Source organism: Enoplosus armatus, chromosome 7, assembly GCF_043641665.1.
Source record: "Enoplosus armatus isolate fEnoArm2 chromosome 7, fEnoArm2.hap1, whole genome shotgun sequence".
Lineage (NCBI taxonomy): Eukaryota > Metazoa > Chordata > Actinopteri > Centrarchiformes > Enoplosidae > Enoplosus > Enoplosus armatus.
Window position 1 is genome coordinate 16,843,418 of NC_092186.1, and position 24,876 is coordinate 16,868,293.

The 24,876-nt window shown below is 39.5% G+C and overlaps 1 protein-coding gene across 1 annotated transcript in view; it reads right to left on the reverse strand.

Moving 5' to 3' along the window:
- acap2b (ArfGAP with coiled-coil, ankyrin repeat and PH domains 2b) overlaps nucleotides 1–24,876 on the reverse strand; it is a 49,163-nt gene that overhangs the window by 15,153 nt on the left and 9,134 nt on the right. The window contains exons 2-9 of the mRNA XM_070908390.1: nucleotides 21,976–22,033; nucleotides 19,081–19,200; nucleotides 18,221–18,274; nucleotides 15,559–15,617; nucleotides 14,127–14,310; nucleotides 10,517–10,561; nucleotides 10,341–10,436; nucleotides 6,046–6,120 (exon numbers count right to left, since the gene is read on the reverse strand). Coding sequence (XP_070764491.1) covers nucleotides 6,046–6,120; nucleotides 10,341–10,436; nucleotides 10,517–10,561; nucleotides 14,127–14,310; nucleotides 15,559–15,617; nucleotides 18,221–18,274; nucleotides 19,081–19,200; nucleotides 21,976–22,033 — 691 coding nt within the window. The remainder of the gene's footprint in view (nucleotides 1–6,045; nucleotides 6,121–10,340; nucleotides 10,437–10,516; nucleotides 10,562–14,126; nucleotides 14,311–15,558; nucleotides 15,618–18,220; nucleotides 18,275–19,080; nucleotides 19,201–21,975; nucleotides 22,034–24,876) is intronic.

A 24,876-nucleotide genomic window follows, 5' to 3' on the forward strand; every position in this document is an offset into this window, starting at 1 on the left:
GAAACAGACAGGCCGGTCTGATTCACCTCGTCCTCCATTATGAAACCTATTAGATGTGCTGCTCTGATCATAATTCTATAAAACCAACTAATTGAAATGAGCTCAAATATTGAGAGCAATATTTACTTCATACAGTAGGTTTAACTTCAACTTTAATGGTCAATGGTCAAACTACTTTTTAAAAAGCACAAACTGCCTGTCACCAAAACAGACTATAGCATAAACAAAAATATACCACAGACAAATCCTTGTACAGTAAACTTGGTAAGTAAAATACATCAGCATTGATAATTATTTGTGCTGAGTGGAAATGACCTCAGTCGTTCAGCAGGTGGTGACAATGGCTACTATTTCCTGTTTACTTCCTGGAAAGCGACCAAGCTAAACATGCACATAAAGAGAGGACAAATACGTAAAGATTCTATAAATCCCTATTCTTGGTGGAGGAAACTATAAAATTGGTGAGAGCTTTTGCATCCTACTAATATTTTGACTGCATTCTGAGTCTTGAAATTGACTGAAATTGAGGTGAAAGCACGTAGCATAAAGTGTATTCAGACATTTACACTAATCTAAACATGTGTGCTTCATGAAACTTCAGTCTGACAAGCAACCTAAAATCTACACGTTGCAGACTACAGTGACACTCAACAGTCTACAGGTATATATACTGTATGTGTGTTTGATGTAGAAGTATAATCACTGTGTGCTTCAACATCACTTCTCTCAGTCTCTCTTTAATTCTATTGCACGTTGTCTGCTTGTGCATGGATGTTGCCTAGATGTAACCTGAGCAAAAGCTTAAGATACCATGGTGTATCAGATGGATGCACACACAGACAGGCACAATTTTCCAGCATGACATACACTAGGACAACAACACAGGTTATTTTGGATGCACAAGGGGAACAACATGTGTCTGTATTAAGCTTCTGAACAGAAAGACAATGGAAAGTACCAGTACAGGCATTCAACAAATCACCTTTTCCTAGAGGTGGGACAAAATTAGCCTCAGGAGAAGGGCTACACAATTCTCACATTTATTCTAATAACTAGTTTAAGCTAACAATGTACAGAAAAATAAGTCACACTGATGCATTATGAATAACTCAGAACCTCAATATGATGACACCACCACTGACCTCTTTGATACATGTGTGTCTTAATTCACACATGTACATACACACACACAAGCTCAAATATCCATACAACCATACACAATCCTAATTAAGACAGAGGCCAAAGAATGAAACACATATAGTGCAACACTGTTGCTGTCATGTGAAAACCTTTCTGGTTCTCTTGTTTCAACTATGGGTTGAGACATTTCTGTGACTGCTTGGGCCTGGGAAACCATTTTCAACCCTGTTACATACATTTAAAAACAGGTAGTGGTCAAACTATTGGTCAGGCTGTTGTTTTTCGTTCTTGAAACATTTTAGAGATGCAAGGTTTTCGCCTGACAACAGAGATATGTTCACTTACTATCCAACAAGCAAAAAAGTGACTGCAAAGCAACAAACCACTCACAGACATCAGACCAGCAACCTGAGTTCATTGTAGCAAACTGGCACCAACAATGAGGCACTGAGATAAACATGCTGCATAATCAAGACACTTCAACACAAATGCATGTGTAACACTCTGAACAAACAGACCAAGGTGCAAAAAACTACACAAACACTGCAATGCAGTCTCTTAGCGTGTGCAGGAGAGGAGATGAGAGACAGGAGCAGGTAGGGTTACAAAACGGAAGTCAGATGGAAATCAATGCGGTAACTCTACGTACGGAGGTCGACCTCCAAGCGCAAAAGTTGCGGTAGTCAGAGTCGAGCTCAGTCACCTCCTAAAATGTCACACACAGCAAGAGAACAGATAAAAGAAATATGTATTTCCATACACACAGGAATTTTAGATATCATGGATTTGTCAAAATAAAAACTGGCGTACAGACAAGAGAAAACACTCAAGCTAAAGAGGCACAAACATAAACACAGACCATTACTATAAATAGCCACAGGCACGGAGACACTATCGTATGCATGGACACACACATACTCTGACTCAATTTTCCTCCTTTAGGTGCACTCACCAGATACCAAACATAGTGGAAGCGGCTGAAAATCTTCATTTTTCATAGATCTGATGGAGCGTGAGCCACCTTGTATGTGTGTGTGAGTGTTTCCCCGTGAGGCCGATGAATATTCGCTATCTCAAAGTCTCCCTGTGTAGCATCTCGAAGCCAGTCTGTGACTCTAAGCAGCGTGGCCTGTCCCTTCAACAAACTCTCTCCTCCTCCTCCTCTCCTGTGGCTGTGTAAGTCTATCAAAAGTTTCGTCACTGCCTCTACTGCTCCTCCTCCCGAGGCCTCATGCGCTAAGTGAAGGTCACCTGTGTCTGTGTGTGTGTGTGTGTGTGTGTGTGTGTGTGTGTGTGTGTGTGTGTGTGTGTGTGTGATGCTTGTGTGACTGTTGGGTTAGAATAATCAAGTGGGCCGTGCAGAAGAGCTCGGGCATCAAACATTTATACTGACTTCAGCTTAACAGACGTGCATTCAGCGTTTCCCCTCACTCGTGTGTGTGTAAATAAAGTAGTCAATCCCTTAACCATGCTGAATGTCTGTAATGTTTGAGCCTTTAAAATGTGTGACTGTTAAGAAATTCTGGCTTATTATCACAGAAAAACAATCAGTCCATTTTAATACCATAGCTAGTTCAAAACCAATGACATTTTGTTTCTTTACGAGATAAGACAGAAAAATCATGAAGTCAGCAGCCTGTCTCTCTCTCCTGCAGCACCATTGTGACACTGTCATGCCCTGTGGTCACAGTGCAGCAGCTGAATAATGCACACAGGGAGATAGGAAGCATACAAACACAACCTTACGACCCCCTCTAACTCTCATGAGGATAGAAGGTTTCATTAATTCAATGATAATGGGAAAGGTTTATAATATAAAATATCCTAAATGTAAAGGTTTCAGTGTCAGGCATACAACACATAATGACATTCATTCATTAAATACTAACAATTCACCAATGACTTAACAAGACTTCTGGCTTTCAAAACTCACCCTCTGGCTCACACTCAGGTATAAAAGAAACATTCTCTGCACAGTGCCCAGTTTCACAACACTGCCAGTGTGCCCAACCTTCACACATTTTTCAACTTCTAAGTGATGAGGATAGCACCACAAGTAAACGACTTGCATCACCAACGCTGTTTTGTTAATGTTGATGCAAATGAGCCTAGTCAATAAGGCTGATATAGATCATCAGATCAGTTTATACTAATTACACTTCATTAAATCAGCATTGTATGTTCTATTACAAGGTGGTAAAGTAGCTTGATGGGTAACAGACCCAATCATAAAAGGCCACAGATATGGTCCCTGGCACAGCGAGTACAAGTCCATATACAGACCTGAGAAAATAATGCTAAACCCCAACCTGGTCACTCACTTCAAGTCCGCCTAAGGAAGAGTATCAGCCTAATATTACATTAAATAACATTTGTGAACTCTGACCTGCAACATTGGGGAAATATTAATGTTGGGGATTTTTCATTTCCTACATTTCTTTTCCACTGCACTTGTAGGACATCATGCCCATACTGAGTCTATTAATATGCTTCACTTCATTCAACTGGACACCTTTGAGAGAGAACACAGAGATATGTGATAGAGACCATCCTTCTTGCCCTTAGTAAGCAAATACCAAACATACTTTAGTTGGTTTAACATCTGTAAATAACTGAGCACAAGACAAGCAGCATGATACAGAGTGGAAAGTCTTGGGCAATGAGGCATAATGGTGTCAAAACACTTAATTTGATTAATGAATTGAGGGTGACATATACACACATTAACTGCAAAAGGCACAAGGACACGCATGGCACCATCATGCAAGTTGCCAATTTAATGTCATGTCGAATTAGCTCGCTTGTCTCACTACAAATGATGTGAGCTGCAGAGGAGGAGTCCAAGCAGTTACAGCTAAGTGTACAGTATCTATCCAACCATGCAAACATGACACAGAAATGACAGTGAGGGGAAAAAAAGGAAGAGTAACACTGCTTACCTGCAGAGCAGCCTGAAGTGAGTAGAAGAAGAAGAGATGGGGAAAAGAAGAGCAGTAGTAGAAGAACAGAAGAGACAGTTGGTTAGGAGTGTCTGTGTATAAACAGCCAGACGAGAAAGAGCAGTGGGAGCGAGACAATGTAAAAATAGCATCTAGATAAATTGAGGGAGGGGAGGTGGAGGATAGGTGCTCAAGGACAGGCGGAAGTTGGCACACGTACCATCACTGACTGAGCAAGAGGGAAGAGAGAGAGCGAGAGAGGACGAGAGGCCAAAGAAAAACACAGAGGGAGAAGGCAAGACACAAAAAAATACAAAACAACAGACAAACGAAAGGCAGACAAATGAACAGAGGCCCAGCAGCTGGGTAAAGAACTGGCAGATGTTGTCTGGAGTTAATGGCGCTGTGTCATGTACAATTAAAGCTAAGGGCAATTAATCACCACCACATATTGTAACATAACACCCTACATCCTGCTCAACTTTTATTGTTGAGGGTTCCTAGAAGAGATCAGTGTGTCCAAAATGAACAGAAAGCAGAAATGTTTTTTGATATCTAGGAAACGTTTAGGGGTAAAAAATGCTCTGACAGTTTTGAGTACCCAATATCTGTTATTGCCTCTTTATATGTCAAAACCTGTGGTGCACCCTTCTAGTAGGCAACACATCAAAAAGTGTGACTCATTGACCAGAGATGGGAGAGTACTGAAACCCAACCTTGTTTGTTTGGAAACAGGTTTCCGTCAGCCGTCAATAATGTATGGGCGTGTGGCTGAGATCATCCTTAGGGATCACCTTACCAAGGCAACTGCAAGAAATGTGGGTGCTTTATTTGATTCTGGCCTTTGTTTAGATGAGGAGGTAAAAAAGGTAGTTCAGTCATGTTTCTTTCAATTTTAATTGGTTCAAAATGCTGCTGCTAGGATCACCGCTTCAAGAAAATGAGATCATATAACTTCAATTCTGCATTGATTTAAAAACATTATTGTTGACCTTCAAGCTTTTACATGACCAGGCCCCTAATTATATCAAAGATCTACTAAACCCTTATGAGCCTGGGCGCCCTCTTAGATCGACTCAGATCTGCTCAGGCTTTCTGGTCATTCTCTGGGGCCGAATGGTAAACGAGGGCTATCTGGCTTTTGCAGTTCGGCCCCCAAACTCTGGAGTGACCTACCTGCTGAGATTAGGTTTGCCAAATCTGTCACTGCTTTTAAATCTCTTCTTACAACATTACTTTTTAAAAAAAAGCTTTTATCTCTGAGTGAATTTTATTTAATTTAATTTTATCTATATTTTATTAATATTGTTTTATTGTATTTTAACTTTATGTGAACGTTGTCAAGAACAGCTGTATATAAATAAAGTGTATTATTATTATTATTATTACCCCTGAGGACAGAGTACTACCTCCATTCATTCAAATAATGTACATGTACAGTAAATGGCTGAAATCAATGGCTTTAGTATATGAATGCTCCCTTGGGCAAATTATTTTATATGTAATATCTCTTTCAATAGCAAATAATTGATTTGTCATTGGAATTTTATTCAACCAGACAATATAATATTATAGCCTGGTGGTACCAACTGAGGGACGTTGTGATTAGTGGGTAAGAGCACCTGGTAGTGGGGTATAAGGTAAGTCCTGTGAGATCCCAGCAGAGTGCTGAGGGTTTACTTTTAATGGGAGGAGGCCTGAGAGTAATAAGAAAGGCTTTGTGACCAAATGCAAGAGGATCTACCAGCCATAAAGTTACAACACACGCAAGAGCACACACAGAATATATGAGTGTGTGTTTACATTTCAGTGTTATTCAGGTTGCTATGCAGAGGAACGCAGGATAAAGTTGTGATGATTTTCATTCACAATTGCGCACTTACTTATGTTGTATTTTAGTTTGCATGTGCTTTGTACATTTGTGTTTAAATTTAAGTGAAGATGGGACCATATTGAGTGAGTGTACCTTTTGCTGGATGGTAGAGTGTTTCTGCTCCATGTCCCTCTTCTCTTTGGCAGCATCCACCACCAGCTGGTCCAACTGCAAGAGACAGAACAACTGATTACTGAAGCTTACCAAACCACCTGGTCACACGTATTTAAATCAAAACAGCATGAACAAATTTTCACAAACACATTTTTTGAGGTTTTTCTTTTCAGAAATGGCATTTCCTGTATTGGGTAAATTCAACAGGACTTAAACCCAAAATGACCCAACAAATAATTTCATTCTTATATTCAAAATATGAACTCATCACATTCTTTCTTTTGATTTATCTCACGGAATGATAAACGAAAAAGCAGGTAAGAACGGTAGGTGGTCTGACAGTTTTCCAATCTAACGCCATTAAAATGAAAGACTTTTTTTGTCAACTGCACTTAAAAAGGTGTACGTATGTGTGCACTGATGCTTCTTTATTTCCTTTTCCAATCTTGAGAGCATAAACAACTTCTCTACAGGCCACATTGAGACAAGACAGGCCTTCTCCTCTAAACAAAATGGACCGTGCTTCAGAGGATTCATCATGTGTGAAATTGGATGGTGGATGATTGATTCTCCTCATCCCCACGAGTAACCATCGCATGTAGAGAGGAAAACAAAGGATCTTTTGAGCAGAGAGGAAAGCAAGAAATGAAAAATGGACTTCAATAAAATGCTGGAGGTCATAGGGTGATGCCGAAAATATGCCAGTTTGCCTTACAGCAGTGAAATTCAACTCTGTGCCTGTTTTTAGCCTGTTGCCACAATGTGACCTAAATCATGTCTCGAGCCTCAAACACAAAAGGATCAGTATCTGCATCTTAAACATGAGTGTTGCATGTTTACTACAATTTAGCCGTGTTCATCATATGCTTCTACTGCCTGTGGTGACTTTGCAGACGCCAGTTACTGTACCACAACTTCAAGCTAAATGGCAAATCATACTAAGTGGTTAGAGAGAAGCCAGTGTGTCAAATGATACAGAAGAGGGCGGAACATTTAACTTCCTTTCTGATGCCGTAAAGTTTTGCATTGTAGCTTTTAAAAGCTAATATTTTCAGTAAAATACCATTATACTTACTCTCTGCTTAATTGACTTTCACAAAATATATTACTTTTGAGGAAAATATGAAAAAATGCTGCCACTGGAATGATTTTAGAGACAGCATTTGAGGGAGCCGGGTCTTTTGTTTTGTTTAGAGAGGAAATGGGTGGACAGCAGAGGGGCAGGCTGATAACATCAGATGGGAAATGTTTTCCCCTGTCTCACCATAACAACTAGTCCAGTCCAGTCCATGCCGCCTATCTGCTTCTATCTGTATCTGCAAGGCAGGTGTGTGTGTAGCTACCCACATATTTTGTGATAGTGACTCACTTTAACTTTAACATCTTATCTATCTCACTATGCAGTCCCCACTGACGATGTCAGCAGAGACAATTGCCTCAAATGTTTCATTCTGCCGGCGTTTGTTGCTTGCTGACCACAATGAGGCATTTTGGTCACTCGGCCTTCTGCTCACATCTGTCTCGACATGTATCTACGATGACAAACTGCATGATTCATGGAAAAGATACAAAGCATCCTTTTGAATGATATATTCACTCTACATGTGTTCGACCCTGAGGCTTTGTGTCATGGAATGAAATCAGCACAAAATCTTATTTTTAGAGGCAGTCTAGAGACTAGGATGGAAAAAGTAGCATATTTAATATGAATCATACAGTGGTCATTCATTCATTCAGATGATATTTCCGTATTTTAGTGTCTCATCATCCCCCTACTGTATCAGTTACTGAGCTGTTGTCTATAAGCCGGCTCATTAACAACAGCCACAGGAACATTACTGTAACAGTTTAAGTTTTAATTTTCAGGTTACCAAGTAAAACAACACTGTTGGCAATATCATGCAAGACAACTATACGTCAGCCATTTGTTTACCTCCCACCTCTATCATCTCACTACTTTAATTATAGAATAAAATACCAAAATATACTAGTATTAATTTTCCCACCCTTGATCACTTTCTCATTGGTAACAGGGATCAAGTCATATTCTCAGACCTGTTGACAGCTCCTCCACACCTCCCTGCACAGCCTCTCCACTTTCTTCAGCTTCATGATGGAGAGAAGAAAAGAAATACAAATCCACAATCCTCTTGTCACAGCTTCCCACAGCTTGGGCCTCTGATCTTCTTCCCCTTTCAGTTTTGCACTGCTCCAAATTCAGTGGGACAAGCTTACAATCCAGACAACGCAGTTACACTTCAGTTGTTCATCGGTTTCCCTCTATCTCTCTTTCCCTCCCTCTCCACGATCTGGTTTCTAAAACAGTCTTTTGCTCTTCTCTCCCTTTTTCCTCACACAATCCTTGCAGTCTTTTGAGTGTTGAGGGCTTATAGTCCATGCCCTTCCATTCTACTTCAATCACTTTTTGCTTTGAGAAGATTACATTCTGCTTCTTATCCCTTCCTAAAATCTGTTTTTCAAAGTGGGTCCTGTCTTCCCCCTTTTCTTTTCCCGGCACTCTTTGGTTCTTTCTGTCAACTTCTTGATCGTACCGACGTCAGATGGTTCAAACTTCAGAGAACGAGTGTTAGAAACCACAGTCTCCTCTCCAATCCAATTTAGAGGTCCTGACTCTTCAGATCTGGCTTTAAAAAATTGTCTTTTTTTCCATTTCTCAAATGAAAAAAAAAACCCTGTTTGGTTCCTTTTTGTCAGTTTTCTGTTGGTCCAAACATCAGAAAAACATGTTTACAAGCTACACTTTTCTCTTCAGCAGTTCCCTCTACTCTCCAGCTCCCCACTCCATGGCTGGACTCTTGTCTTTCTTGGTCTTGCGCCCAATTTTGAGAAATATCATCCTCTCATTCAGCTCTCCTTCTGCTCCAGCCTCAGAGTTTATACTCCACAACCTTCAGCATCAATCTTGGGTTTCTTTTCTCAGCTCAGCTGACTGTCAACCCTATGAGTCTGACTGTGGGAAAACCTTTTTCCAGCCCTCTGGTTGCTTTCTTCCTCATTCCTGCTCACTGTAACAGCAGCTTCACTCTGATTACCATCTTAAAGCCACATTCGGGCCATCCTCTGGCTGAGAGGGAAGGCTCTGTTTATCAGAGGATGCACACAGACACACACAGAGCTGAAATGTGACGAAAAGATAGCAGCAGGCAGACACACACAAAGAGGAGAGAGAGGTCGTCTGGAGGTGAAGGCAGAAGGTCAAAGTGCAGTTGTACTGCTTCCTAATGATGCCAGTGTTAACCCAGTACCACTTATGTACACACTAAGAAGATGTTACATTTCAGAGTCATCACCTGAAACACTCCCTCCCCCAAGCTCTAAATGAACAGGAACGCTGGTTAGGTAATCGAACCATATTGTCCTCGTCTAATAATAAGTGTTTACCCTTGACGGTGCACTGGTATGTAAACTCAGCTAACATTTATTCCGCTACTTGGCTCAAAATAGATTCATGTTTGTTTATGTTGCAGTCGCGAGTTTATACTGTATGTTCTAATAACATTGCAAGTGTTGTCCAGGACTAGCGTAGCGTTTATTATTACATTTTAATTAAATGAAAGAAGTGAAACTGAGAGCATAGAGCATGAATAGTTGTTTTGGCTGACAAAGTTAACGCAGCGTTATATAATACCTTCTGACAACAAATAAATGCAATAGCGGATACAATATAAAATTGACAAATTATAATAAAATATATGTCTGTTAGTTCAAAAAGATAAAATAAGATAATCCTTAATTAATCCCTCAGCAGGGAAATTTGCATGATGTAATAATAAAAAATGTAATAAAATGTAATAAAAAGATAAATAAATGTAATAAAAACTGTTTTACACATATTTCTTATCTTATATATTATTACATCAACAAAACACGAGTGATACAATGTTGAGTAAATAAGTAATATTGACCAAGAAAAATAGATTTCTTTTACATCATCACTCATTATTGTTATCAAAAACGACATGTCAAGTTTTACATACAAATATGTTTAAATACATGTTTATAAAATTATGCTTACAAAATTAGCTTATCACAACAAGTTGAGCAACAATCTGTCCATTTAGCAAGAAGACTTTAAATTTAGCTGGTTGCCAAGTGTTCAATTTCAGCATTTCTGTAGTTCATTTCCTCAGAGAACACAAAGCACTGTATAACTGCTGCTGAGGCTTAGTGTTTAAGTGACTGTCAAACGTCTTGATGCACACAGATACTGCATGGGTGACTGACTGTTTGTGTGTGCATACTGTAGCCTGTACCTGTCCTCCGAGCAGTTTCATTAGAGGTTGTAGTTCACTGAAGAGGTCATATCCTTGGTGGAAGAATGTCAGGTGGGCGTACATGAAGGACAACATCTGTGGATGATAGTGAATATTCAGAGAGAACATCAGGCTGCTGCACAGATCATTTGATGAGTAAGAAAAAGCATACTTACTGATTTCAGGATTTCTGATCTTCTCTTGGATTGTAGCACATTGATCTGTAACGAACAAAAACAAAACAGTGAAAAGTAGGAAGGGGTTTTTATTATTGATGCTTTTCAGTAATACTGAAATAAGAAAAACTCAAACACACAAGAACACATGCAAAATCTACAGTGTATATAGTATCATATAGAGAAAAATGCACTGAGAGAAAGACAGTGGCAGAAGGGGAGAGAAAAGGAGAGACAAAAAAGACAGAAAGAAAGAACATAAGACTGATGGGGAAATGCGCTAAGATGCTGGAGATTAAACAAAAAATAACTTCTTAAGAAGAAAAGGGCAAATGAAAGAAATTAGACAAGCGTGAAATGAGTTGAACTGAAGTAGAAAAATCCCACCATCACCCCAAGCATTACTGGACAGCAGTTCCTAGTACCGGCACCAGGAGGAGCTCCATGTCTCATGTTTAACCTAAGGATGCTGTCATAGTCTGTGTTACCTATCATCTACATTGCCCTGCTACATTCATTGTGGCCTTCTGTCTCTCTCTCTCTCTCTGTCTCTCTCTCTGCTTGTGTGTGTGTGTGTGTGTGTGTGTGTGTGTGTGTGTGTGTGTGTGTGTGTGTTTGTGCATGTGTGTAGAAGCCTCTTCCTCAGCTTCCTTCAGCTAATTACCACTGTGCCGCACATCTGGCAGGGGAGGTTATCTTAGGTTAATGTTGCAACGTAGGGATAAGTTATGGCAGGTTGTAAACACAGACAGTGGTGCTAACCAGCTTCATTGTGACTGACTGGAACTAGGGTTAGACTGACTACTGGCTGTGTGACAGTAGAGTCACTGACTGAGTGTGCTGGATGCATTTGGCTACTACAGAAGGCTTTTTTAACACTCTGCCTCATGCTTATGGATTAACCAGGGTCCAGTTGTTTTTCTTCTTTGTGGTCACGAATGTAGGGGCACCACATTTCGATCCACTGAATAAAAGTTCAAATCATTGTTGTGGCCAGCATATTTAATTTTTTTTGCCAAGGCCCTTTTCCTTGGCAACACTAACCACACTAGTGTTTGTACACAGATGTAACTCCCACCCAGGAAAGGAAGCGTATTTTTCCGTCTCCTAGCCGCAGTGGCTGGTGCATCACAACTTTTACAAGCCCCCTCCTTTTCTCAATTACAGTCAATTAGTAGTTTTGACTGGAGTAGCACCTCTAAACGATGGTTGTTTAACCAGCAAAGTGCAAACACAACTGCCACAAGCAAAATTTATGAGCATTTGGTTGGTAATCGGTTGGTAATCGGTGTGGTAATTCCACACTTGTAGGACTAAGTTTGAGCAAGATTTAGGCTTAAATTAGTCACTATTCAGGCATGGGAAATTTCAGGTTTGTTAAGTTCTGCAAACATACTCCCTCCTTTATCTCTGGTGTTAATTGCACTTCCGCTTTTCTGTGCTATGTGTGTATTCAAATTTTAGGCATTGGTTTGTTTGTCAGTGGTGATAACATATTGGTCAGGATGAAGTGAGACGGCATAATGTTATTACATGTACATGTTTTTTCTAGGCTTGACCAATAGTCAACATGACAAACCCAGTTCAGTATTTTATGATCCAGCTCTACGTGGCACAGCATGATAAAAGAGACTCCATTCTTAAAATGTTATGAATGCAAGCCTGGCTTACAACCTCTCTCATATATTTTCCTCTCACTCTACCATCTTGCATGTCACTGTAAACTGTACACTGTATAATTAAGCAAAAATGCCACAAAAACAATCTAAAAAGAACAAAAAAATAAAGCTGAAATCTGTCTCAAATGTTTCCTGCAAGCACAGCTGCAGAAGTTAGCAGCATTTAAAAAGTGCTGACAGCACTACCCAAATGTTAAACTTTAAGGGAGACCTATTTAAAATCAGCTGTGCTAGCTGCTGGGCTTATAGATTTCCTATAAGCAGACTAACAGGCAAGATAAAAACTCAACTAATTTCTCACAGCCAGGCTTCATTTTATGAGAGAGTGATTATGCAGTGGGCCACTGGAGCAGACCGCCAAACCTATTTTGAAACCTGCTTTTGGGTTTTCTTTTCAAAATCTAATTTTGGAGCAAACTGTGCCCCATACAACAATGTCTGTTCCTTTGGAGAGAGATTCAATAACAGGGCTGGCAGCTGCCTTATCAGAAAGCACAAAGCATTCATCATCAGTGCTACTGTGGCCAAGAGGAGAGGCCTAGGGCTCAGCTGATGTATTCAATGATACATGAGCAGATTTTATAGTGAAAGGTCAGAGTACAAGACATCTGTGTGAGTTTGACAGAAAAAAGGTCAAACGGATCTAAACAGATTGACAAATTTAAGTACAAGAAGAAGGAACATGTTTGCACAGAAGGAGATATGCAGTGTTTTATTTCCTTCTGCACAGACGATTCAACTTCTGAAAAGTCTTAAGATATCTCATTAATGAAATTGTAAATTTTGACTCATTTTGAATTCAGTAGTTTTTCTTCAAATGTTGGATATAATGGGGCAGTATTCTTCAAGTACTTTTAGACCTGAGAGTTTTATTTTGAACAGGGAATACAAAAAAAAATTTTCTGTTGTTTTCTTGTGTCCTTCCTCCTTCTGCTTTCTTCTGCTTCTGCTAGTTCTCAAATGATCTTACCTAAAAATATGAATAATTTCTCCACCACAGTGCTTCTTCTGTCATAGGAACAATGTGCAATAATGTTTTTACTGACCATAACCTGTCAAACTATTCAATTGATTTTTCTGTAGTCACTTTACACCAGCCTAGGGGCTAATGTGAGGCCTAATGTGAAAATGAATATGAACTCCTAAATATGCTTCAATAGAACAATGAAATATATAATAAGCACGTTATTAATCCATTTATGCAAATGCATATAGATGTAGTATGCCACTATATACTATCACGTCACTGTTCACGGCAAGACAAAAATCTAAAACTACCCTCTTCTTCAGCTAGTCCTGTCAACACTGTTACAACTACTTCTCCTGCTGCTCTCTCAGTGTCCTGTTGATGCTTCTGCTACAACTCTTTTTGAGCCAAATCCACTCTGATGTGGTAAACTGGAACATGACAGGTGGATGAGTTTGGGTGTTTCACTTTGGATGTAACAGAATGAAACACAGCTGCTGTTCTTTCTTCTCTGTGCCACATCAGCATTTTCAACCTGACTCAGCATTTTAAGTTCCATATCCAAATCCATGTTGGCTTGGCTACAGTGCACAGAGAAATATTGTGCGTAACGGTGTGTAGCTGAGCTTCTCTGTTAAAAAGCTGCATGTCAGCAATCTACTGCTGTAAATAGTCCGGTTGAAAACTGAATCACTTAAACCCAATGTATTGTTTCAATGCGCTGCAAAATGTGGACTAAAATGAGACTCCGCATTAAAGGAATTCCATGATTACAGCATGCACTGTAATAAAATCAACAATATAAATAAAACACACTCATGCCACTGCTTCTTGAAATGTGCAGCTAGTCCACCGTTTCTGTGCAAAATAAGACTTCTCTTCTTCTTGACATCTCTTGCGAGTTTTGTTGATACTTGTCACTTACAGAGTGCTATAATTTAAATCCCTAAGTGACTTTTTGTACCTGTAAGACGTAGTCGAGGACGATGTGTCGGAAGCACTTGCGTGTGGCAGTGAGGATGTTGGTGGCCTCCTCCACCTCATGCTGCTTGTTGCGGGGAGCCTGGGCGTTCTTGATCAGTGCTGCCTCTTTTTCCTCGCTCACTTTGTCAAATTGCTTCTTGGCTTCTTTGAACTTACGAATGTCACTGGCAAAGGGAGGGAGGGGACAGAGGTTTACAAACACATTCAATTCAGGGCTTATTGTACAATAATTTATTAGTATGTGGGAGTGTAAATGGGGAAATCAAGTTTAAGAAAAAATTAGGTTGTGAGAATAAAGGTTTTACAAATTAGTTTTTCCAGTCTTTTGCTGTTGATCACTAACCTAAACACTAAAAATACGCCTTCTTACCTGAGCTAGGTGGAAATAGCCTTAGATGGTGCCACAAATATATAAAGTAGTACAACAACAACACACAATTTAAGGATGAAGCTTAATGGGTTTGACAAACTCTATGACCAAGGTCAAATAAGACATGTCCCTTTGTTGTCTACAATCCTGTGAGGGGAAAGGTCAAATGTTAAAGAAAGCAAAGTTATCTCAGGATACCAAGCAACACAACCACGGTCAGGCAACAGGAACACCCAAAGGTTAAAGGTGATTTCATAAATCTTGGTCAGCTGGAAATCCGAGAAGGTCAAAACAAATTAAATCATTTGCTTAAACTATTTGACCCAGGTCTTGTGTTCTGGCCATGAAAGTGACTGGACAGAACCACTTATCTTGGGGAGGACAAAGTACTCAAAAAAAGTTCTTTGGTGTGTTTTGAGAATGAGAAAGTGAGATTAATATTTGATTGCTGCAAGGTAGTGAGTAATTATGATGGAACGTGTTTCCCGGCTTTCTCTGAGAAGTATGGGTGCTGCTGATGTGGGTGTTCAGTCTTGGTATGCCAGGGGCAAAAGCTGCTAATCCTTATAATGAAATAAACCTATGCTTCATGCACTTATACAAGCAGTCTGGAATTCAGTGCTGTATTAGGTCTTGAGGGAGATATGAGGTCTTGATTTGACTAGAAAATATTATTATATATACATTATTATATATAATGTAATTTAATGTCCTTACATGACCTGTCTGGATACTCGCCCATCAAATATGTGACATCCCTCCAGCTTCTACTTTATGTTCAGAAATGAGTAGGCCTTCTGTATTCAAAATCCATTACACTTTTCCTCCTACATGGATTTAAAGTACAAGTATATTAAGTTCCCATCAGATATGTCCAGTGTTCCTTATTTTAAGTTGATCTGGATACAAGCAAGAGTAAAATGTAAATGTGGCTTGTTCTCCAGAGAGACGACACAAAAAGTAAATTTAGGCCATTCTTCAGGAGCTCAGATTGCTCAGAGATATAACCAGCTTTATTTGTCTTTATTCAGTTAATACTCACTCTTTGACAAATGTTTGAAGCTGGGTCTTGATTGATCTCTGGGCCTGATCGAATAATATCTGTGAAGAAAGAAAGAAAGAGTAAATGCTCCTTTCTGTTTAGCTTATCTCTAGTTAGTGGAACAATTCAAGCATCTTAAACATCTTAAGGCACTTCTCTTAGAAAGCAGCAAAAAGCTGATGAATGTATTCACTTTCCAGGCCACAGGATGTTTTGCAAGTCAGCATTCAGCACCTCTGTTTGGGAGGATTTTTGTTAACATCACAGGGTGCAATTAAGCTGCTAAATTTACACAAACAAGCTCACTTTGTAAACTCCCCTCATAAAGACATGAACACGAGAAGTGACGCAATTTCCTTATTCTTGGTAGTGCACGCTTTCTAAAAAATGAGCTACTAAGCAAAAGGCCCGACACACACATTCCCTAAATCTATCTTCAGTGCAATTTCAGACAAGACAATACGCAGAATGTGGCTGGGAGAGGCTACCAGTGACGAACAGATTGAGCACTGTGTTTGAGAGGATCATGTGCTGAAAGATCGCTGAGTGGCAAAAACCTATCTGACAGTCAGCTGACGTGACCACAGTCCCCACTGTTGAGTCACAGTCGCAGGCCTGCACTGTGGCTCCTGGAGGCTTTCAGGGGTCTAGTCAAGGAAGCTAATAAGAAGAGAAAGACCCCGCTGTTGAGTGATGGTTTTTGGGATACTAGTTAAGATGACATATACAGTATCTTACTTGACCTGGGAGTGTTACAGTCTGGCTTAAAGGTGGAACACAGACTGTCTATAGAACCCAGTTCAACCAAAAACTAGCCAAAATCTCTCATTGAAATGATACATGTGTAATGATTGTAAACAGAAATGTTTAACGTATTCATCCCAAGGAAAAAGTTTAATGCTGCTTTCAGTTTGAACAGATACATGAATAATGTTAAATTTATCCATTTAGAAACATTAGTTTTCCTAAGAAAAACATGACTAAAATTACAGATTAATCAGCTTTTTTTTAATGAATTTAATGAATCCATTAATTGCTTGCCTTATAAATTGGCAGAAAATTGTAAAAAAATAAAATAAAAAATGAAATGCCGACAATTTCTTGGAGTCCAAGGTGTCAAATTCAAAATTACAATGGCATTTTGCTAGAAAAATTACTAAATTATTATTTGATGATAAAAACAATAGTAGCCAATTAGTTTTCTGTCAATCTACTAATAAATTAATAAAATAAATACATCTAAATAAAAGTGTCTTTAACTTATTTTACCATTCTCTTGAGCCACTAAACGTGGTGTTAGTGGTTGCATTAAGTGATTAATTGTATCAATTAGTGATGGACAGAATAGGTCTTTTTAACATGTGTAATTAATAACAATAATGACTGCATCCAATGTAGGTGTGCCAGTGACAGGTGCTTTGTGTTGTTGTGCATTCTGGGACACTTTAATGGCTTCATTCATGTTGTTAGTTACAGTACATGTATGCCTTTCCTGCTATGACAAGTCAAAATGTCTTCCATGTGTAAAGCTTATAAATAAATGGTTGAGTGTTCATCATTCACATTTAAAGTTGTTGAAATTCATGATCTAAACAAATAATTTTAGGGATGCACAGGTAGCGCAGGGGTAAAGTTCCCATCCACAACCACAAAGACCGTTAAAGGTTCAAATCCCAGCAGCAGCACCCCCGGCTTAGTAGTTTGTTCTAACATGTCTCAGACAGTGTGATGCTGGCTGGGAACTCACTCTGAACATGTTATGCAAAGCTAACAGAAACAAGACATGACAAGGGAGATCAAGAAAAGAACGTCCACTGTAGAACAAAAGCCTGTAGCTCACCCCATGCACCCTTTCTGTGTTTGAGGGATTCTTAATGAGAGGCCAAACAGAGGAAAGTTGTGTCTCCATTTCTCAATGTCAGTGTCATGCCTACTAGAGACTGCCAACTGAGGAGGCCAACAAGAGGACAAGAACAGCCACATAATCAGATATGTCCTACTGGGCTCCTTGGAGAGTTTAGTGGGGGACAAGAGAGGATAAAGCAATGGATGAGGTGTCATGTTTATTCATTGTCCAGGACCTAGTGGTTAGAAGTGAAGTGCATTAGATGACCAAGCTGTAAAACCTGTAAGGCCAATAGAGTACTTATATTAATCTGAACGAAGCCTAGAATGGTTCATCTTGTAGTTCAGCTGTCTCCAGGATGACAACCGAATCGTAAAAAGTTGACCATGACCATGTTTACCTCAGTAACGCATTATTTATTCCAACAGATAAACACTCCACAATATGGGAGGCAGGGAATAGATCATTTGAAATCCCACCTGGAAGTTTTATTATAGCCATTTTCCTCTACTTCTGAATAAAGCATGAAAGCACTTGAAGGTTAAAATTGCTCAACACCACCCTGACATTATTGCTAATCCTCTATAAAGCATTTCTTGTACACTCTCCGCTTCTTTCTCAAACTAGTGGCCATCCTCTCACAGACCCATTTCCTCTGTCTTGGAGTCTGCGGCTGTCCTTCCCAGCAGTAAATAAATGCTCTGACAGATAAAGAGCTGTTCCAGACTGTCAGCCCAGCTGAGTTTTGTCATCACCCAGCTGTTAAGAGAAAAAGCATCACAATACATCCGGTTTCACATGGCAGTGATAGCATACCGTGTGATAGTTGATCATCTCCTGCAGGCTCTCAGCAAACTTTGTGAGACTCGACTGTGGAGAGGAAAGAAGGACAGCCATGAAGGCAGGCAGAGACAGAATGTCACCAGGTATTCTTATTACAATAAAGCACAGACAATCACACAATAACAATGAAAACGAGGCCTATATTAAGACAAGGTTCCACAAATAAATAAAATGTGATGAAATCTAAAGTGCTCCTGCATGCGACATCACAGACACAAACTCTTGCGTCAGACAGGTAAGGCTATAAGGAAACTGTGTCTGTTTTTGGAGACACAATAGCACTTTGGTAAAGAATTCCTTTGGTTACGTTACTCCCTTCAAATACATGCCGTGGCTGAACTTCAAACCCAAGGGAGAGGCACTGAGCAAAATACACAAAGGCAGACAGGAAGTGCTTGCCTCGCCATGCAAAAATCATATGAGAAAACAAAACAAAACAAAACATCTGACCTCGGCAAGACCCAGCGGACAGTACAAGGTTTTACTAGGCTTTTTTAAATTAAGATTTATTCTGGCAATGTCATCAACTCAAGGATGAAAACACTTTACTTAAAAAAGACTAGACAAAATGGTAGTGCGTGCATACAGAGAGGAAGTACAGGCCTCCTTATATCTGGGAACTAGGAAGAGGTCAGTCATGGTTTTACACTGTACAGGTTTTTTATTTTACTATTATTAAATAACTTAACTTGATATTAAATTATATTAAAAATGCCAAAAAGAGGCCTGCCCCCTCACATGGAAAAAAAGAAGGAAACAAGCCCATACTGTGACAGTACAAATGCTGGTGACAATCTATGATTGAGATGGAGCCAGGTTGTGTTTTTGTTTACCTCAATGACTTCATCTTTGGTGGACTGCTGGGCTAGCTCCCGGATTCCGTTAACAAACTGCTTGTTGGCTGCATTGTAGGCTTTTCCAGCATCAATCATCCCAATACACAACTTCACCAACTACAGAGAGAAAGACAAAGAGGCAAATGCTTAGGGAGAAAAAAAAGAGAGGAATTAAGAAATGCAGTAATAAGACAGAAGTGGAGAGAAGATGATAACACTTGAGTGAAGAGAAACAAGAAATGGTTCTGGTCATTTCTTCAGGGCATCCCCTCTTATTAAAAACACTTGAAGTTTGCTGCTAAAAACAGATTCAGGAATCGTACATATATATTTGGTGGAACTTAGTCAGTTTCTTGGTAATTAACAACAGGCACTTTCCCTTCTGACTCATTGAGGTCAAAGATAATTCCAGGTTATGTAAACTCACAACAAATGCTGGCCGTTCTCCATTCACTCCCACGCAGGAGATGACACACAGCCTGAATGTGCCTCTGCAGCCAAAGCAGCTAAATAACTCAACTAAAAATGCTAATCTTGAGCAAATTCTTAATAGATTATTAAGTGATCAACAGTCATTTAATAAATAAAAGCTGATAAAATACAAAATGCTTGTTCCTCCTTTAGGAAAGCCTTATTTAAACAATTGACGTTGGGAATTCTGCAGCAAAACAAGTTAATTAGAGACTTGAATCAGAAATGAAATAGAATAAAAGTAAATTATTTTAATCATATATCAAACTCCTCTATAGAACGCAACATATTGATTTTTCATTTAGTCCCAAACATATAACTGTCTAAGACACAAAGTTCAGATGGTAGAAGATAACTTTAGAAGTGACCCATTAGGTGCACATCTTTTATGCAAGCAACTATTAAATATCAACTATTAAAATCTGCTTTCTCCACTGTACCTATGCTCTGTTCCAGGTGGACATACACTGAGTTGCCAGTTTGTTAGGTGCATCCAGCTAAAACTACTGCAGTCTAATATAACAGCCCTTATTTTGTCCATTGCATTTATATCAATAAGAGTAGACTAAATGACAAATGTACAATGCAACAGCACCACAAACTGCAGCTTCCAAAATGACAAACAACTGAATCAACACCTTTCTAAACATTTATGACTTATGTTTTAACATAAACTGAACATAATAACCTTCCTGAAGGTAGGATTTGTTGCAGGATTGTTGTATTAGACTGCCTTAGTTTTAGCTAGGTGCACCTAATAAACTGACAACTGGGTGTATTTATAGTTATATGAGATACAGAGCAGATTTAATAATAATAATGGCACAGTTAAAAGTCTGTTTACATTTCACAACATGGCAGTGTGTGTACATGTCAGGCAGGTAGAGACCTACAAGAAAAAGTTGAACCCTGGTCTCTCGACTCCACCCATAAAAACGTACACACTCAAACACACATACACACTATCCCAGCCATACTCATGCAGGCAAACACACCCACTCTCCAGCAGATCCTTCCTCTCCAGAGCAAGAGGGGAAGTGAGGCTGGGGCTGAGTCACAGAGGTGGGGTGAGGAGGAGGGTGGGACTCTGCAAGACTGTAAGTCCAGGAACAATGAACTGGGATCTTCCAAGGTCTCAACCTCAGCTAGTGGACATACTCTCAGCTCTGCGGGGATCCGCTGGGAGATTGGTTTGCTATCAGGCCAGGATACAACTACAGATTAACACTAGTTTGTTTGTTTGTTTGGTTTATTAGTTTAGTCTAGTTCATTTGAGAAAAGTAAGCAAGATGAACTGTGATGCAGCTCACTTGGAGTGAGAATGTAATCTGAACCAGCTACAGGAAACAACACCAAAAGGCAAGAATTTATTGGCATTAAAAACAAGGGTTCCCATGTGAGAGTTAGCCGTTAGTTAGAAAGTCAAGCATAACAAAAAGAAGCCAAAACACACTCTGTTTATATTCAGCAAATCACACTATAGATGGCAAACTATGTCAAAGACAACACAAGATCATCCTGATCTTACTATCATTTATTTAATGTTTATTTGTATAGGAACAAGTATGTAGCATAAACCAATGCCACACGCATTTATAGCCTAAGCTAATTTGCAATGCCGGTCCCTAGATGGGCCTTTAAAATACATAAACCTCAACAACAAATACACAAGAAACAGTACAAAACAAAACTCAGAACACAGACAAAAAAATACAAGACACAAACTAATACAATAAAGCCTCATATCATTCATGACTACATGACTCAGTTTGAGTTTAAAATGATCTCAGTCAGGATGCAGTTTGAGTTCTGTAGATACGGAATTCTACAGACAGAAAAAGCTGTTCGTCCAAGTTGTTGTTGACACCACCTAAAACCTAAATCTCTAGTATTATGGCACCCAAAAGGTTTTTTGGGAACAGAACAGATTCTAACAGTCACCATTTTTATGATTTTGATTTAAAAAATTTGATTGTTAGATTAAAAGATGATTACATGCTACTTGACAAAATACTCATAGAGCGAATTAATTAGGCACAGGTAAACCACCATTTGGCTGGCAGTTGGTGTTAATTTCCCACTGTGTTGGCAATGAACAGAGATGTGTGATCTGCTCCAAAATAACTTGGTAGATCTGAAACACTCAGTGAGTAAATTGTGCAATTACAGTAAATACTACGGTATAATGGGTGTCATACCTTTGAAACACGCACACACACCCACATATTTCATCAAAGTGCAAGCAAGGTGCACAGTGTCTATATTAGAGTCTTCTCAAAAGCAGTCTACCAGGGGATATACTGGGGACAAGGCCAGGGACAAACCTACAACTTTCCACTTACAGGACGGCCTCCGTAGCTGCCAGTTCACACAGTAGAACAAATGAACAATTAAGCGATGTTTTTCATGGGTGGTACTCACTTTGTCCAGCTTGGATTCCAACTCACACACATCCCCCTCCACTTCCTCTATGGTGGCTCTGCGGGGAAAGAAAAAAAAAAAGCAATTGAAATTAAGTGTAACCATGACTCAATATACTGTCAACTTCACTGGCATGGAGAGGCATTCATATGTTGAAAACAAGACAAAAGACACACTGCAGGGGAATCCTTATGAAAAGAACATGAACTCCCTCTGTACCCATTTGGTTTACCACATCATTACCATTTTCCCCACTTAGCATCTGTCCTGCATCCACTGTATACAGACTAATGAAGTAAGAATGTTTTAAGATAAAAATAAAACATGTCAGCTTACTCTATATTACACTTTCTTCACAAGCGAAGGCATTTAATGTTCCACATGACAATACTCGGTAAGTACACATAAAAAGCATTAGAGCAACATAATTACCACTGACATCATATCTTGATTACCAAATTTTTCTGATCATAGTCTATGATTATGGGACAAACATTTGCCCGACTGTTGCATCCTGTGTTTAAAAATTGTCAAGTTGTTGATGTAACAATTCAATGTCACAAGCATGCCCATATTCTACAATTATAGCCTCTGAAAACTGCAAGTGTAAGACGTGATATCATACCCTCTTACAGTACTGACACAAGCACGTGCAGAAACATACACCATTAGAGGCAGCCAGACTGAGAGCTGCCATTTTGGGTAATGCCGCAGGGCTAGAGTCAGGTCTGGCATTCTGCCCTTCAAAACGTGACAAGGCACAGCTTGGTTCTCCACAGGATCAACAGCCTATGAGCATGTGAGTGCCACGACAGGGGAAGAAGAAACTCACAGACCTCATCCCAGCACGGGCTTGGGAATTCATCTGCGCTCATTTTTGATAATAATCTGAGCTGTTTACCGTTACTGTGACATAACTCCAATGTAGGAAAGGTACACAAACAGCTGGTGAGTGGCTCTACTACAGTAGAACATTTTCAGCAGAGGTAGAACACAATAAATAAGATAAGAACAACCACGACTAATAATGTATGAAGATACTTTACACTACTCAAGTATACATTAGCAGGAAAGATACTTGCTGGGCTTGAACTCAGGTGCACATAATAATTACAACACTAGGGCAGTTCATCACCTTAGTAATTATTACTATCCAATATATATGTTGGTGACTTCAGCCACATTAAAAAGATTTAACTGTGCTACTTTTCCACCCTATTAAATTAAAAACATTGTATTAAGTTCATATAATTCGAGCTGATAGAAACTGAATGTATGACAGAACAACTTTACTATGGTGTTTAGTTTTTAGTTTGGTAATAATCTGCAGAAAGGCAAGTTTACTCTCTACAGAACAGGGACACAGGAATAGTTTCCATCTACTGGTGCAGTTGGAGCACTCTGTCCTTTTCTATCTATCATTTCTTGTAAAACGGATTATCTAGATTTCAGGCTAATTATGCTAATGCCCTCAATGTAAATCGCTGGAGATAAGAACATTAATTTAATGCTTTAATGTAAATGTCGTTGCTTCCATTCAAGGGAAAACTCTCGTGATGTCGTGCAGTACTGTGTGTGTGTGTGTGTGTGTGTGTGAGTGAGAGAGTGTCTGTGCGTCGTGTGTCAGCCGAAAGCAAAGGGATTATGAGTGACACCCCGCAGTAGCAGTGGATGGCATTCCCCAAACACCCCCCCAGCTCTTTGTCCTTCCGTATGGTGTCATACCAACAGCTGCCAACATCTGGTCACTGTCAGGGAAAAACAAGAGGCTGACTGAGCTAGCTGAGTGCTTTCAACTAGAGGTACTAGGATGACAGATTCTTGTGTACATGTACAGATTTTTTTACAGTATGTATGCAGCGTGTTTTATACTGTATACTGAATCTAAGGTATTGTATTGGCATGTGAATAAAAGGTCCTGGGAAACATAAGTAGTCTTTTGATTTCACTGTTACTTGACAGAACAATGACTCACTATATGTCATCACTCCATTTACAATTAATCCACCTAAACAATACACACTAAGCACCAATATCTTCAGCGCTGGTGCTCCATTGCTGACCATGAGCTCAAACCTAGCTGGCTGGTTAATTCTTGCCCTGGCTGAAATGGATCAAAAATGTTTAGTCGCTGGCTATGCCACCTGAAGCAGGAAATAACGCAGTGTTGCAGCTATGTTTAATTAATAAGAAAAGCATGCACAGGTAGCAAGTTGAGTTGTGGGGATGCTAAAACCAAACTGTTGATCATGCAGAAACTGACATGATTTGGCTGAATACGTTTGTTGCTTGTCCCTTATAGGTGCTAACCCTACACTGCACAAAAGATGAACTGTATGGCAAAATAAACTTTACTCATACGAACCTAAACTTAAATAGCATAAACTGGTATCAGTTTAATAAATCTGTTATATCTTCTATGCTTTATAATTCAACAAACCTAGTTGAAGAGAAAAGGCAACATGGGAACAGTGTCACAGAGTTGCATCGTTTTCATTTTTATGAGATTCTGTTAACAAACCAAACAGTGGAATGAACTAAGGACTTAAGTAGACATGGAGGGCAAACTCAGGGTCAAAAGCAATAAAGATCTTGCCTCTCTCACACGGATACATTAATCCTGGTCAAAAGCTAAAGAGCATGTTACAAGCCCTGTTTGCCTTTGTCAGTTGCTACAAGTCCATTTCTTTGATGAATCACCCACAATCATGACTGTTTTGCTGACTGGCTCTAATGTCTAACTTCAAGAGGCCTATTCTTATATTTTTCTATATTTATACACTGGGCATTTTGCTGGTACAGATGAAATGAGTACCACAGTGGTGAGTACAAGCTACGATCCTTGGCCAGCATTACCAGCAAACAGAGGGAAGGGCCGAAGCATTCACAGAGTAGCATGTC